This window comes from Macaca mulatta, chromosome 6 (assembly GCF_049350105.2).
Source record: "Macaca mulatta isolate MMU2019108-1 chromosome 6, T2T-MMU8v2.0, whole genome shotgun sequence".
Classification (NCBI taxonomy): domain Eukaryota; kingdom Metazoa; phylum Chordata; class Mammalia; order Primates; family Cercopithecidae; genus Macaca; species Macaca mulatta.
In genome coordinates, this window is record NC_133411.1 from 88,460,671 (window position 1) to 88,478,352 (window position 17,682).

Below are 17,682 nucleotides of genomic sequence, written 5' to 3' on the forward strand. Positions count from 1 at the left end.
GTCTACTTTGAATGAAGTCTGCTGCCCCAGGACTACTGAGCATATGGGATCTGAACATTTAGTTTTTGGGTGTCTGATCATCCAGGACTATGAACAGGACTGGCTGGCTGCTCAGCAGCACTGACTCTGGAGCCAGGAGGCCTGGGAAAACCAGGTAATGGTGTGCTCATTTGCCTGCTATTTACATCTGTCAAATTTTGAGATGCTGACTTTTCAATGGGCACCTTAAAATCAACATTTCTGCAAGTTTATTCAGCCACAATCACTGGCCCAGAAATCTGAGAAGGTCAATGAAGGGTGAGGGTAGAGGGCCAGCCAAAGCCCTTTGGTGCCTGAGCAAAGAGCTGGATAGGAGGACTACTTTTATTTGTATCCAGATCATCACCCAACTAAAATAATGACCTTGAAATATTTTTCCTTCACCTTTGTCTTGTCCTTAAAATTTTTATATTTTTGTGTATTTTATAATATACAAAGTATATTATACAGAAATACATATTCATAATTAATCAGGAGGTAAATATACACATATTAGGGTTGAGTGCTTAACTTTTTTGACTCCTAGTGTCATGATAAAAAAAGTTTAGAGATCTCTAATTTATAGGATGAAAATGGCAACAGACAATTTATAGTCATTCCACGTATTTATTTCACTTAACAAATATTGATTGAATGTCTGCTCTTTGCCAGGTACAGTTCAGGATGCTTGGAATACGTAAATGAATAAGACAGGCAAAAGCCTTGCCTTCACTCACATTCAAAGGGACATGTGTGCTGTAATAGAAGCCTTTCTAAGTCTGCCAACTGGATAAGGCCTCAAGATGAATTGTTACATTCTTGTAGCACTTGCAACATTATATTCAAATAACTGTTTATGCAATGATTTTTTTCTCCCACGCTCTCTCTAGTTATAAGTTCCTTGAGAGCAAATACCATATCTGTTTGCCAACAAATCTCCAGTGCTGGCACTGTGCCTAGCTCATAGTAGATGCTCAGTGAATGTTAGTTGAATGCTGTCCGTGCACATGCAAGTGGGCACACATGTTTAAGTGATTTATTTGTAAAGCTGAGAAAAAAGCTCGTGGGGGCATTCTCAAGCAGAAACTATTGCTGGGGGCAACAGAAAGTGTAGGCAGAGACTTTTTAGTGGGCTGCAGCAAGAGTTTGTCAGGAAGAAGCTTGGATAATCAGAGATGACAGGGGTGACAGATTCTAGGGGATTAGGTAATCTGGTAAACTTGGACAAAAACAGTTCCTAAAAATCTATCTGGGTGGGTGTTGTGATCGTTGAAATAAAAATAAGCCTTGGTTAAGGGTGATTAGGATACTAAAATGATCAGTGCTACATAAAACTGGTTTACACTTGAATGAAGCTGAAAAAGAAAGATTAAAATCTCACAAGCCAAATTTATAGATTTGGAGGTAAAATTTTATGTACTTGGGGACCATGTGCATTTTCTCTAATAGTATTTGTTGTATTTGTAGTTCTTTGTGTGATTATTGTTTAATGTATTTCCTTATATTAGGATATAGTATCTATTATTATTCTCTCTTCTATTCCCAGGCCCCAGGACAGTGTCTAGAACACAGGATGGGAACTATGGCCTGCTGCCTATTTTTTTTTCCTCTTTAGAGACAGGATCTCACTCTGTTACCCAGGCTGGAGTGCAGTGTGCAACCTTGAACTCCTGGGCTCAAGCAATCCTCTTGCCTCAGCCTCCCAAAGCACTGGGATTGCAGTCTTGAGCCATAGCAAGTATCCTGCTGTGTATTTCTGTACAGTTCACAAGCTAAGAATGGTTTTTATATTTTTATATGGTTAAAAAAAGAATTAGAAAAGAATAATATTCTATGACATTAAAATGATATGAAATTTAAATTTTAGTGTTCATTAATGATGTACTATTGTAACAAAGCCACACTTATTAATTTACATATTATCTAGGCTGTTTTTATGCTGCAGTGGCAAAGTTGAGTGGTTTTGACAGAGGCTTATGATGCCCAAAGCCTAAAATATTTACTATCTGGCTCTTTAAGAAAATGTTTGTACACCTTTGATCTAGAACATTTAGTGTATCCTATAACATTTTTTGAATGAATGTATGATTAATTAGTATACCTACTATGTGCCAGATATATACATTTTATACATTATCTCATTTAATCACATTAAGGGAAAAGTGCCTTTATTTAACAAGTGAAGAAACTGAGGCATGAAGAGGTTAAATGACCTGTCCATTCTATGAGTGGCAGAGCCAGGGATTGAACCCACATTTAGCTCCAAATTCTGTGCTTTTTTATTTTTGCCTATACTATGCTTCTCTGAAATCTAGGTGTTTTTATCTGAGATTTTGAGTGTCCCCTTGAATTCCAATAGAAAGCTGAGAGCTTCATGTTGCTCTCATTACCGCTGAAATATTATAGTATTATTTAAAAGCAACAACCACATCTTTGTCCTGGCACAAGCTTAGTGCCTGGCACGTCATATATAGTTGTGGAAATCTTAAAGGGATTCTCCTGGTAAAAAGCAAGCAAAGAAACAAATAAATCCTTATTCATATCCATATAATCTGGAGACAGTTTTGAGCAAGGGAAGGAACTAATGGCTTACTCAAACAGTTCCTTGCTGATTCCTAGACATGATGTTTCCTGTGCATGTGTGAGAGGGCCTGTGCTTTAGGATTCACAGTCCTCTAACATTCCTACAATGCCTGCCTCTTGGTCTGTTTATGAAGGCTTTATCATTTTCACTCTTTGGCAGAGAAATTTACTCATTTCTGGATTTGAGTGTAGAAGTTTATTCATGTGCTGAAGGAATTTGCAGTTTATTCATCAAGACATTTAAAAATCTCACTTGTTTAAATTAGGGTAGTTCTATCTCTTACTTTAGAAAATGACTTTAGCCAAACTTTAGCCCGTTGGATTTAATTATCATTGTCCTTTTAAGGCTCAGAATTTGTTAGACCCTCAGAAAATGTAATGTAACATCGTAAGACAGGAAAAAAATGGAAAAGGGGAAAGAGTTCACCCAATGGAGACACAAGTCCTTTAATAAAATTCTGTTTAGTGCTTATAAAAAAATAATAAAATGAAATTAAAGAAGGCCTTGAAATTAGGATTTTCAGGGGTAGGCAAACTAAGGTATATGGACAACAGCTTGTTTTTGTAAATAAAATGTCACTGGAGTACAGCTACATACCTTTGTTTACGTGTTGCCAGTGGCTGTTTTCAGGCTACAGCCACAGAGACCTATGGCCCACAAAGAAGCCTAAAACATTTACTACTTGGCCCTTTAGAAAAATGTTTGCAGATCTGTGGAACTAGAGATATGAGAAAAATTAGAAGAACTGGGCTTATTTAATATGGGGAACAAATAAATTTATTCATATTATATAAAAATAATGCAAGGATAAATCTAGTGGGAACTGATTTACTTTCTAGCAAGGTAACAAGGAAGAATTTTCTGGCTCTGGAGTTAAAACATAGAATGCCTTATAAGGCAAGTTTCACAGATTGGTGGTTACATGTGTGGTGCAAAATTTATTCCTTTTTGGCACTCCAAATTCCACTATTAAAGATTCCTTTTGATTAGGGTTATCAGCCACAAATCTACTGTTGAATATAATAATTGATAAAGGAGTAACATACTAAGCCACTAATGGCCTTTAATAGTTTAGTAAGAATTAACTAACCAATTAGAAGGAAAATGAAGGAAATTTTTATATAGGAGAAGATGAAGGAATGGGGCAGTGAACTGGGAGTCGGGGGTGATAAGCTGAGGTCTTAGCTTAATGGAAGTGAATTAGGCTCCCTCTGAGAGGAGACCAAATGAGCTAACAGTGGCCCTAAAAACATAGATGAGCAGCTAGTGAAGGCAAACCGGTTATGGCATAATTTTGGGTCTTGGTGAATGAGTTTTCCTGACTGTATAATTCCATAGATTACAAAAGTAAAGAATCACAAAGTAAACCCTCCATGTATATGTGAGGCAAGACCTGCATAGCGTCACCAGGAACACTGCTTATGAGGTGGATTCTTAAAACCGATCCCGGAACTCCTGGATTAGGATTTTGGGGGTGGAGGCCAGGAATACATCCGTTTAACATTTCCCACCCCCAAGAATCTGATGGTCTTTGCAGGCTGGAAAGAACCCTGGGCTTGGAGCCTGAAGGCTTAGTTTTGTGCCCTGACTCAGTTTCTTACTCACTGGAGACCTTGGGCCTTCCTCCTAGAGCAGAGGAACAAATTACATGATGTACATCAATAGGCTTAGAAAAACTGTAAACTGTTACAGTTGATGCTGGCCTTTCTTATGTCACATGTAAAGGGTAACTCTGAAGAGAAACACACTTGACTGACTTGTGAAGCTTGAGAATTTTTCAAGAGGTCAAAATTTTTCCCTCTTCCTCTAGTTTGGCATGATTTACATAAATAATTTCTGATTTTCAAATTCCTTATTCTGATAATTCTTCACTTTTAGATGTATAGAAATAAGTAATAAGTGCAATTAAGTATTATTACTATTTTCTCCTGCCAAAGAACCTGTGTTTTCTAGCATGGACTCTAAGAGATAGCCTCTTCCACAGTTCCGTCTTTTACTTGGCCTGTTTGCTAGCTTCCCAGCTCCCGGCACTTGCTGTTTCCTATGCAGTCTTAAAAGAAACAGGGTCTAGGAAGCACAGTGGAGCCAGCTGTAAACATCCAGAAAACTGCCAGATGTGCTCTGGCGGGTTTCTGCATCCCCTCCCTCCTGCCTTGCCCTTGAGCATGCCAGCCTGGAGAAGAGGATTTAATCCTGCACAGGAAACAGATTCTTCCTCTCAGTGGGAACCCATATTGGCCATGCTGCTGCTAATTCACTTTGGTTGATGTAGCAGGGAGAGTAAAGAATGGTACCTTTTTACCTCCTTTAAAAAAAATCAGTAGTAGTAGTGATAATATTACTGGGAAGGGGAGAGCCTCACTAAGATATTATTCTTGGGATCACCTCATAACTACTCTTTTTTTGTTTCAGTGTTGCTTTGGATGCTGTTAGACATATGTTGAACCCACTGATATGTACCACATACAACATTTACAGTTGCTAAAAGAATGACGTTGCTTGCAAAGGTTCTTGTGATAGTCACTTACTCAGAAGCCACAGGGATTGTGAAAAAAGTCGTTCTGGGAATTAAGATAGTGAAAAAACCACTCCACTGTATAATGATGAACCATGAAACAAACAAAACAAGAGCTGATTACTTAAAGTCCCACAGATTTTTTTTATAATTCACTTTAAACGTTTTAATAATTAAAATTCTTTATTTCTTGAGGAATTGATTTTTCAATGGTTTGTCAGAAGGCTTCATCCGTCGTTATCACTTCTAAAAATATTAAATGGCCGTTGGCTCAGGAAAATCAGCAAATGAAGAGTTTATTACATTGCATCTTTCCATTGTGATGAGATGGTTTCTGTGTCCAGTCTTGAACAGAGCTAAGGACTGTCTTTGAACCAGCACTGCCCCTGTGTCATTCTTTGGTTCCTTAGCTGTGATTCCAGCCCAGTAATGTTAGATTTGAACTAAAGACCTGACTGGTAGAAAACAAACAAATCAACTCTCTTTTCCTCAAGGGATGTTATGAATAAAGCTCATTACTTATGTTTGCTCAGTAATAGAGATTATTAGTGATAGAAGAAAAGTTTTTCTTCCTTCCCTGTAGGCTAAATAGAGATATGGATCTCATTTCCAAGGCCCAATACACTATTTAGGTTTGCTTTCAATAAAATATCTATGAAGTGTCTTCAGCATGATCCCTGTTTAATGGGATTTAGTTGTAAAGCTTAATTCGTATCAGATTTTCTAAATGAGAGATCACTGTCAACTTATTGTTAATTGAATTCAATAAAATCAAGGTTTCTATAATTAATGTGAACCACTTAATCTTTTAGCTCTTGAATGAATGTAATTTTCTAAATACACATATCTTCATGAAATAGCAATATTTTGAGGAAAATCAATATATTGTGACTTCTTTTTTCAATGACTCTTAATATCAAATGAAATACAACTGGTCCCCCATATCTGTGGGTTCCGTATCCATGGATTTAGACAACCAGGATCAAAATTGTAGTTAGGACTATAGTGGTTGCATCTGAACTGAGCATGTATAGACCTTTTTTCCTGTCATTATTCTCTCAGCAAAATAGTATAGGTATTTACATAGCATTTACATTGTATTAGGTATGATAAGTAATATAGAGATGATTTAAAGTATGGGAGGATGTGTGTAGATTATATGCAAATACTATGCCACTTTATATAAGGAACTTGAACGTCTGTGAATTTTGGTATCCTTGGGGTAGGGGGGTTCTGGAGCCAATCCCTCATGTATACCTAGGGCTCACTGTATACCCAAATCCTTTAAAAGTCACATAATAAAAAAAAAATAGTAAAAATATTAGCAAACTACCTCAAAGTGTTATGATTATGATGTTCAGAACATCAGTCCAAATGAAGCATAGTAGTAGTTAAGTGGCATACTACAGTACAAAGAGCAGTGGTTTCAGTGTCAGTAGATAAGGGTTGTAGGCCTTCCTGTACCCCTAACTATAGTAGTCCCCCCTTATTGGTGTGGGAGATACTGCAGTGGATGCCTGAAACCACAGGTAATACTGAGCCCTATATATACTATGTTTTTTCCTATACATAGCTGTGACAAAGTCTAATTTATAATGAGCACAGTAAGAGATGAACAGCTTCTTTTTGGCATATCCAAATTGCCAGTGTCACTACCCTTGTGGCTTGGGGCCATTATTACGTAAAATAGGGATCACTTGAACATAAGCACTGTGATACCACAACAGTAGATCTGAAAACCCAGATTGCTACTAAGTGACTAATGAGCTGGTAGTGTCTACAGCATGGATACTCTGGACAAAGGATGATTCATGTCCCAGGAAGGCGGGATGGCAAGAGATTTGATCACACTACTCTAAACGGCGCACAATTTAAAATTTATTAATTTTTTATTTCTGGAATTTTTCACTTAATGTTTTCAGATCATGGTTGATCATGGGTAATTGAAAACTGTAGAAAGTGAAACTCTGGGCCGGGCGCGGTGGCTCAAGCCTGTAATCCCAGCACTTTGGGAGGCCGAGACGGGCGGATCACGAGGTCAGGAGATCGAGACCATCCTGGCTGACACGGTGAAACCCCGTCTCTACTAAAAAATACAAAAAAACTAGCCGGATGAGGTGGCGGGCGCCTGTAGTCCCAGCTACTCGGGAGGCTGAGGCAGGAGAATGGCATGAACCCGGGAGGCGGAGCTTGCAGTGAGCCAAGATCACGCCACTGCACTCCAGCCTGGGCGGCAGAGCGAGACTCTGTCTCAAAAAAAAAAAAAAAAAAAAAGAAAGAAAGTGAAACTCTGGATAAGTGGGAACTACTGTACCTAGGTGGCATTCGGTAAGGCACCAACAAGAAGGGTATTGTTGTTTGTATCTGCAAGATGAGCGTGTTGGACTAGGTGGAATGATTCAGGTTTCTTTCACTATTAGAATTCTCTTCATTCTGTGTTCTGTAACATGGTATCAGAAACTTTTTTATCTTAATTTTTTATTTTAAATAATTTAAAATACTCCTTAAAGTAGATAGAACAGTATAATGAACACCCAGGGACTCATCAAACAATCTCAGCAATCACCCCTCCATGCCAGTCATGCTCCTTCTACACTTCCATCCACTTACCCTTCTCCTGTATTATTTTCAAACAAATCCCAGACATTAGACTCTCTTTATTAACATGATCCCTCTGTTATCTGTATTTTTAGCACCTTGAGGTCTTAACATTTTTATTCAGTTTTTAACAAGCCTCAAATTGCCTCACTGTTCCTATGCTTTCCATTTTTTAATTGAAATTTTTTGAGATAACTATAGATTCACATTTAGTAATAAGAAATAACAATCCCATCTACCATTTACCCAATATCCCCCAGTGGTAACTTCTTCTAAAACTATAGTATAATATCAGAACCAGGATGTTGACATTAATACAATCCACTGACCTTATTCAGATTTCCCCAGTTTGACTTGTACTCATTGTGTGTATCTGTGTCTGTGTATTTGGTTCTGTACAGTTTTATCACATGTGTAGGCTTACATATCCACCACCATGGTCAAGATACAGAATAGTTCCATCACCACAAAGATATCTCATGCTGTCATGTTATAACCAGCTCTCTGCCCTCCAGTCCCCCAACACTAATCTGCTGGTTTTCACTTCAAAAGTGTTGTCACTTCAAAAATGTTATATAAGTGGAATCACAGTATATAACTTTTGGAGATTGACTTTTATCACTTAGCATAATTCCCTGGAGATTCATCCAGGTTGTTGTGTATATCAATTGTTTGTTCCTTTTTATTTCTAAATAGTATGGTATGGATGTACCACAGTCTGTTTAACCATGACCTGTTGAAGGACACCTCATTGTTTCAAATTTTGGGCTATTCTGAATAAAGCTGCTATGAACATTCATGCACAGGTGTTTCAATGCTCTGGGATAAATCCTTGAGTGCAATTGGTAGGTTGTGTGGTAATTATATGTTTACTTGTATGAGAAACTGTCATATGGTTTTCCAGAGAGGCTATACGCCATTTTATAGTCCAACCAGCAATATATGATCTAGTTTCTCTGTCTTCACCAACATTTGGTGGTGTCCACTATTTTGTTTATTTTAGCCATTCCGACAGATGTTTAGTGATACCTCATTATAGTTTTAATTTATATTTCCCTGACTGGCTAAGGATATTGAATATCTTCTTTATGTGCTTATTTGCCATTGGAATATCCTCTTTGGTGATATTTTGCATCTCTGCTCCTCCATTTACTTCTTTTTAGTCTTTAGGGTGGTGTGAGATTGCTGGTAAATTACCTATGAAGTTTGTTATAATGTACTTACATAGGAGGAAACTGATCTTCAGACTGAAATAGAAAATGTTGCTTACTAGGGTTCTTAGCTCTGTACTAGAATCTCCAGGAATACAAAAATGAGTAAGAGAAGAACCTTAGTCTTGAAGTTCTAAAACCATCTGGCACTTTTAACTGGAAAAAAAAAGCAGAAAATGTGTAGAAGTCTGAGATTTCCAAATTGCATGACTTCAAGGAATGATATTTTCATGGTCATCATAAAGGTGACCACAAATGATGGAAAGATCCTAGCAGACACAAACGAAGGATTCAAATTCATCTAATATGAATAAAGCATGCAAAAATGTCACTGTACGTAGATGACTGCCCAAAGCAACACTGGGTGACATAGTAGCAGTCCTAATTAGAGGACAAGTACCCCTGGCCTTCACAACCCACAAAGGCACTCAGCTGCCAGTGAGAACAGTGACTGGAGTGAGACTTCTAACAGGATTTTCAAGAAGCTTGTTCTGTCCTCTCCCTCTTATTTCTTGAGCCTCCTAGAGAATATGGATCTATGCCTAATTGATCACCAGTTTCACATACCTGATGTCAACCCCAGCACATTACTGAGTGCTTAATTTCAGTTTGGGTGAAGAAATTTTTTTCAAAAATTGTATCTTTACTAGCAGCACTGGGTCTCAGACAGTCTATTTCTGCACTTTTCTGTAGAAATTAATGACCCAAATCCTTCGATTCAGTATGCACTTAAGAATTGCACAGTGATGGTCTAAGAAGAGAAATGGCTCAATAGAGAAGATTAGAGAATAAACACACACACACACACACACACACACACACACACAGAGCGAGAGAGAGAGGTATGGTGACATTTAAAATCAGTGGAAAGAAGATGAACTATTGAAATCATCTAGGAGAATTTCTTACCTCACACTATATACAAAACAAAAATCAGTTGGATTAATGATCTAAATTTTAGTTTAAAAACGTGTATATAGTAAAGAAATTTAACATCTTTATAATTTGTAAGACTGAGGTGGGATACAGCAGGAAGCCTTCTGATGAAGACATGTTACTTAGAAGCTATAAACAGAAAATGTACAGATTTGACTACGTGAAAGTTAAAAAGAAAACCCTTTGTGATAAAAAAGTACAACAAACAGTTGAAAGAAAACAGAGAGAAAGTGTTTTATATATATGTGTGTACATATGTCTATATTTCACATATATCCTTGCACACCTATTTTTCTATGGTGCAGACATACATATTTATCTCTAATAGTAAGTTATTATTTCCAATATACAAACAATTTATATAATTCAATAAGAAAAATGCAAACATTCAGAATATAGTAGAGTAAAAACAAGCAAATCATGGGAGAATACAAATTACCAATAAACATATGAATAGCTGCTTGCCTTCACTAGTAAGTAACCAAGAAACTAGAAATTAAAACAATAAGAAATTGATACTTAAAAATTCATCAGTAGGCAAAAATTAAAAACAATATTCAGTATTTATTGGACATAGGAAAAGAGCATTCTCAGACATTTTTGCTGGGAATATAAATTGATACAGCCTTTTTCTGAGGATGGAATTTCTGAGATTCAGTATCTCTTGAGATTTAAAATGCTCATACCCTTTGATACAGTGATTCCACCCTTAGGAATCTGCACCATAGAAAAAATAGAGGTGTGCAAGGATATATGTGCTGTGATACTCATTGCAGCCTTATTTGTCAGTAGCAGAAAACTATAATCAACCTAAAATATCTAGCAATATGGAAATGTTAAAAAAAAAAAAACTATGGTGTGGTCATGCAGTGAAATATAGAGAAGGCATTAAAAGGCACTAAATCTATAGCAGTGACTTGGCAGCACGTGGCAGGATGCCCATGAGTGAAAATATCCACTCTAGGATCATATGTATATATAGCAGGATTTAAGCAGGGGCGGGGGTGGGGAGGAGGTGTATATGTGTCTATGTGTTTGTGTGCCAAAAATCAAAAAGTCTAAAAAAATACACTCTGGCCTGTTAATGATGTATATGAGGTATAGGAGTGCTGGGATGAGGGGAATTTCTTTTTTTCTTTTATGTACTTGTGCAATATTTGTAATTTTTACCACCAAGATAGAATTATTTTATAATATTAAGAAAGAAAGGAAATTATAAATGCTAAGCAACCCAATTATTAACCAAAAAGAAAGAATTTGGTTAAAAGAATTGATGTAATAGAAGGTACAGATACCTATGCCTAATGAAAATTTAAAAACAAAACAAAATACAAAACTCTTTTTCTTGCTACTGTATTAATTTTCTGTATCTGGCATATTTATTTCCATAATTTCTCTCTGGTTATTTTATTGTGTTTAATTGATGGTGTTTACTGGAGTTTAGTGAAAAATATTTTGTAAACATCTCCAGTTGTGATTTATCCATTGTAATATCTCCCCAGTGAACTGACTGTGAGTAGAGAATTACAGAATTATCTGTAAAGGAGATACAGATCTTGAAAGTAGTCTGGGGCTTTGCTTATCTCCACAGGAAACCTTATTTCATATTGATAAAGTGTGAAATCTTTCCTTGGTTATTTCTGATTGTTCATTGTTGTTACTATTTTAATGAGAGGTAGAAATGAGCTAAACCAACCTGCTTCATTCCTTCTAGTACTAATTTAATTTCAAAGGAAATTCTTCAACCCCAATAAATAAGTGAATGTGGATGGAACCAGACTCTGACTCAACATGTCCAATTAATTGCTTCTAAACAGTAAGATACATTCTTTTAAAGGCCCCCAACAAAAAACAGTAAAAAATGATCACGTGAGACGTGAGATGACTATCATCATCTCTGCTTACAAAACTCTGTTTCCAAAGTTGACATTAATATTTGCCATCTACTCTATTATAAATCAAGATTTATTGTAGAAATATGCCAAAGATAGCACAATAATGAGGAAAACAGAATCATCTCAGGTTTTGAAATATACCTAACAAATTCAACCTCTTGCAAAATAACTTTCTTATTCAAAATGGAACTGGGAATTGTTCAGCACACAATGAATCATCTTTTGGCAAGTACAATAGAATCTTTAGGGACATTTCACAGCCTCTTGTTCAATTGTTAGGATGTTTTTAGCTTTCACAGGTAGGGAAGAAGGTAGCTTGTATAGCCATCATCTTGTTGCTAAAATTGTACAGTAAAGATTTTTCAGGCAATAGATCTTTTTGGATTTTTTTTCCTTTCTTTTTCTTTATGCAGAGCTTCTTTGTGTCTCAAAAACAATCTGGAATTACTTAATGCTAATGTTTTCTGGTTTTACTATTTACCCAGGACTCAAATGTTAAACATTAATATGGGAAACTCCCTTTTCCTTGTCTCATAGCCTTATATTTATTTAACTGTTATTTTGCAAGAAGAAAATCTCCTCTTTTCCTCTCCATGTTAGTACTTTTCTTATTAACAAACCCATTTTCATTTTGTTTTTGCTTTTTTTCAGGAGGCTTTCGAGCTACCCTCAGATGATTGTGAAGTGATTGAAACTGCAGCAGCATCCAAAGTGATTAAATATGAGTATCATGTCTTATATTCCTGTAGCTACCAAGTGCCTGTACTTTACTTTAGGGCAAGCTTTTTAGGTAAGACCATGTCTGAAGCTGAAAGTAAATTTATAACATTTACATATAAAGCAAAAAGCATATTCGAAAAATTATTCTCCAGAGGAAAAAAAATAGAGTTAAAAATAAGAAAACTGTGGGTGAGGTAAGGTTTTACCAGTAAATTTTCTCATGCTTCAGAAAGGGTATCAAGACTTGAGCGTGAATGATATCATCCCAGCCTTAAGTCTGATCTTCAGATTCTTGGCCTTTTGCCTGAAGTTGACTAAGCCCCCTGGCCCTTTTTCTTTACTTTAAACATGTAGGAACAACTTAAAGCTACAATGTTTATTTACTTCTAACTTTACAGTAAAAATTTCTTTTAATCTCAGATGATCCCATTAACTCAGAAGCCCCTGTGCCTCCTTCCCCAAAAGCTAATAATTATTTTAAGAAATGTTTATCAATTAGCTTAAGCTGTATTCAAAAATATCACTGACATTTCCTTCAGCCATGTATACATCTCCAATGCCTTAGCTTCCTGCGATGCTGTTACTCAACTCATTCCCTTGCCAAGAAGGTGGAACACCCTGTCTCCTTGGAGGCCTTAGCTAATAAAGCTTATTTAATCAGCAGCCACATGGCGTCCTCACCCTGCAGCGCAGCCATGACTTCCCGTTTAGAGTCCACTGCCTAAACCGGGTCAGCATTGGGATGTGCTGCCACCCAGACCCAGGGACCAAGAGGAGCCTCCTGTTCCGCCAAACCCTTGCCCTATTTCTCCTTTTGTATCTGGCTTGTCAGCAACATTATGCATTTTGAACAGCCTTCTAACTTTTTTCTGGATAGCTAAGACATCTGAATTTAGCCAATGATATTTTATTTTTAATTAAAAAGTAGCTTAAGCTGCTTGAATGTGTGTTTGGTAGATTTAATCACTTGCTGCCTTATATTGTTTAATGGTCTCTAATTTTGCAGTGTTGGCAGTTTAACAAGCACTTAGGATTTAAAACACAAGAAGAAATTCTCATAGACTCCCTGGTGAGAAGATTTTAATCTGAGGTGCAGTTCCTAAGAACTGACAATTTGGGGTAAATTTTCAACATGGGACATGGGGAATGGAGGACACTGATAGTTCACTAATTCACAAATTCTTGCTGTGGATTTATCCATATCATTATTACAAGCCTTTAAAACACTCATTTTATGGTAATTATATTTGGTTTAGAGCCCAGAGGTTAAAGGAAGTTTTTTGTCAGTGAGCTGTGCTATACTAAAAAGTAGGAGATACATTTGTTTATTCATGGGGAGGAAAATGTCTTTCTTGGTTCTGGTTTGCAATGACTCTGCCTTCTAGATTCAGAGACAAGTCGAGGCTGCAGGTAGAGGAAGTAGGACATTACTTCTTCAATACTGTACTTTCATATAATTAGTATTCACCATAAGCAGTTAATCACCAGAGAAGAGCTCCCAGAGACAAAACAAGTTGTTTAGCTTGTCAGCATTAGGGAATCAGAGGTGTTGAAACATGACTGCTTCTAGCTGGAAGTGGGTCTTGCCAAGGCCGGCTGATGAGCTCATATGTGTGCTTTGCTCTTATGTGCCAACAGCTCCCCTTACAGTACAGCACAGTAATTGTTCCTGCAAGTCCAATTATATTTTAATGACATTGGTGTAGTTTCTGTGATCCTTTCTTCATGATTTTCTATTCTTTTAAAAAAACACAATTAGCATTCTTGGCTTCTATTCGTATACTTTTACAATGCCCTCCATTTATGCCTTATAAAGGTAAACCAAAACAAGTCATTTATTTTTATGTGGAAGCATTCACCACCCCCGCCCCGACCACTGCTTTGTGTTGTATAGAGTGGGTATCAGGAATTTAAAATTTTATTTTGGCCCAGAATTCATTTAGTGCTTGTTCAGGTACCTTAAAATATCAAATTTAATTTTTGTGCAGCATACTGAATGCTTTCTGGTGGAGAAACATGAAGAATGGTTCTTTCTTTCCTTTATCATATTCTAATAATTTATTTTTTCTTTCCACCTAACTTAACCTCATGGATATTTTTAAAATGTATCAACCTTTACTCTGGAGTCACAATTTTTCATTTATTCCTCTCAGTCTTTTTTATTCTCCTTACCTTTTCCTGTGATATCTGATTACTCTGACCCTTCGTCTGTTTGTTAAACATATCTCTGTCAGTGTGGTGAAAGGATTCCTAATGTCTTCCTCTTATTCCAGGCCCGGATTTTTCTTTGTCTCATTCTAAGAGAGTTCCGACCTAGAAAGAGGATGACTGTAAAATTTCTTGCCCAGGGGTCTTTTTTTTTTTTTGTTGCTTCAAAAATAGTTCACTTAGCCTTGTTTTTGACAGATATTTATAATTTCTTTTGCATTTGATTGTTAGTAAAAATTAATTTCTCTGCTTTGCTCTAAATTTTCTCCCTGTCCCTATTTTTTTTAAGGAAAAGCAAAACAAGTAATAAATAGTTTCCATTTAAATTTACATTACCCTTTCTTGTATCAACTTGCTTCAATTTCAGAAGAAATCTTTACTGTTTCTTGAAATGCAAATCCCTTAGACTTTGAGTTCCTTTTCTTTATATGGTCCAGTTTCCACCAGGCCAATTACTAGTAGCCCAAGACTCAGTTAACATGCCATCTATTCTTGTCACTCCCATGTCATGCCATGTCATATCATATCATATATTCTATTATATCACAACTTGCACTATAGCAGAAATATTTGTTTATATCTATAAAATGATATGCTGGAACATAGAGCTTCAATATAAAAACAAGAGTGAAGGAAATTAATATTGAGTGCCTACAAAGTGAGAAGCTTTATTTATGGCTTTGTGTGTATATGTGTATAAGATATATGTATATATATATGGCTTATTCAACTGTGGCACAGCATCAAGTATTTAAGTGAAACGATAATGAAGAATTTCTAGCCATTTAAAAAATACAGCCCAAGAATGGAAATATTGTGATGGTGCCTACTTCAACTGCTATGCCAGGTTTTGAAGGCGGAAGTAATTCTGTTGTCTCCAGGAGACCTAGGACCCAAACCATCTATGTATCTTTACTCTTTAGTCTGATAATTTTCAGAGACTATAAGAGTAGTGGACTTAGAAAAATAGAACATCCTGAGGACTCAAAAGCGGGTATCCAAACTAGCTGAAGCAGCTGTTCCACTTCTATAAACACGCATTTTTATTTAATCCTTGAAGGCAGACAGCCAAGTTGAGACAGCATTCTGCTTCTGCCTCTCATTTCTACTACTTTGGTGTACAGGAGCTCAGTTACCAAGTAGGCAATGTGGATTTAAGAGAAGAAATAAGCCCTTCCATCCCAATATTCTGTTTTTCTCTAACTACTTCTGTCATTGTAGGTTTGGGAGAGATGGTGGGACACAGTTAATACCATTTATCACTCAGCAGAGGGTGAGACGTAATTGCACATCTGTTGAATAATAATAAATAGCCTACATTGGAATAGTGCCTTGTAGTTTAGTAAATCCACTCCCACAAAGCATTGACATCTTCAAGTGCATGCTGTTTTTTTGTTTGTTTGTTTGTTTTCTTTTTCTTTCCCCACTGTTTTTGAAGCATACCATATTAAAGAATTTTTTGTATCATGCCAAAGCCTTCTGTCCACTCCCTATCATTCTTATTCCTCGACCTTTTTATGTCTCATTTTCCCTTTTGAGGGCTCAACTTTGATCAAAGCTAGTGGCAAATGTTTCAAAGGTGGTAAAACCCTTAGGCACATACATGATGGCCTTTGCCTTACCAGAGGCCTCGGCTTAAATATTTTCTTCTTACAGTTAGCTAGAAATGTCTATAATTCTGATTCATCTCTTTCTTTTCCTTTGTTCTCAATCTCTATTGAAAAATGGACCAAGTGGCTCTTCTTATTTTCAAAACATTTAATTCTTTGGATCACGTATGGGTTCTTCTTGGGAGCTGTTTTGACATATTTCTTTAATTAGTCAGCAGGGCCATTTGAATAGAGGAGGAATCATTTCCTCCATTCAGCAAAGGAATGGCTGTCCTTTATGGAGACCATTCTATTATTGGCCCAGGAAATAAGGATATAGAATTAAAAATGTAGCCTAAATATTTCATGTGAAAGATTTGTCCACTTGTTGTAGGCCTGAAGGATGCTCATGGAGAAATGAGGCAAAAGAAATAATCAGAGAATAGTTCCTTCTCGAAGGCAGCATGAACCAAACTAAGATAAAGGCCAGGATAAAGAAAGAATAATGGAAAGTTTGGAATTAAAGCAGCATATAAATCATCAAGGAGGAAAAGGATTGTCCATGGTTTGCAACAAGAGGAAGTCTTTGGAGTGCATAGAGGAGAATGACAACAAAACAGGAAAGATAGGGGTTGGAGGAAGCTGAAGAGTAAAAGTAGAATAGCCGTAGTTCTGTCCAACAGCTTGTAGAGGACAGCCGCAGGTTGGGTTTCTTGAAGAAGTTAGGAAAAGCATTGTAGAATGGGAGGACAGTGAGTGCCAAGCTATGGGGGCTGGAGAGAGCCCACCATATTTGGGGAACAGTGAAGGACCAGTTTGGAGTAGGGGCTCACTTAGGATGAATTATGGAACAAATAGTTGAAAAGATATGTTGAGGTCAAATTATGGAAGAGATAATGGATAGGAAGGGGTTGGAAGGTATAAAGAAAAAGTGAAAGAGTTTGAGCAGATGTGAATGAGACCAGAGGAAAGATTTCCTAGAAATTGTGCCTGAGTAAAACAGAAAGAAAAGGAATTGAAGGGTGAGAATGAAATTTGGAAAAAAAAAAAAAAAGGAATTTGGCTTTTTCATTGTTTTTGTTATTCATTTTATAACAATTTAAACACAATAACCTCTTAGAGAAAATGAGTTGGGAAGAACGTATTTTCAGGGAAAAATGTATTATTGCAAGTATGGTAAGAGTTAAGGTTAAGGTACCTTGTTGAATAGGAAGAAAAATAGTGGGTTAGAGAAGTATTTAAAGACTGGGGCAAAAATGACTCTAGTTAATTACTACAGTGAGCAGAAAATAGAAAATTATTTGACAGATAATTTAATTTAGGGTCTTATTTGATTGTAAAGAATCTTTAAGAAAGTTCATATATTTATATTTATGTTACACATATGTTTATGTAGACAGTAAATCTA

The 17,682-nt window shown here is 36.5% G+C and overlaps 1 protein-coding gene across 5 annotated transcripts in view; it reads left to right on the plus strand.

Moving 5' to 3' along the window:
- The window catches only part of ATG10 (autophagy related 10), a 284,374-nt gene that overhangs the window by 178,781 nt on the left and 87,911 nt on the right, over positions 1-17,682 (plus strand). For all 5 annotated transcript variants that reach the window (XM_028849553.2, XM_015140355.3, XM_015140353.3 and 2 more), the window contains exon 4: positions 12,409-12,547. In XM_028849553.2, coding sequence (XP_028705386.1) covers positions 12,409-12,547 — 139 coding nt within the window. The remainder of the gene's footprint in view (positions 1-12,408; positions 12,548-17,682) is intronic.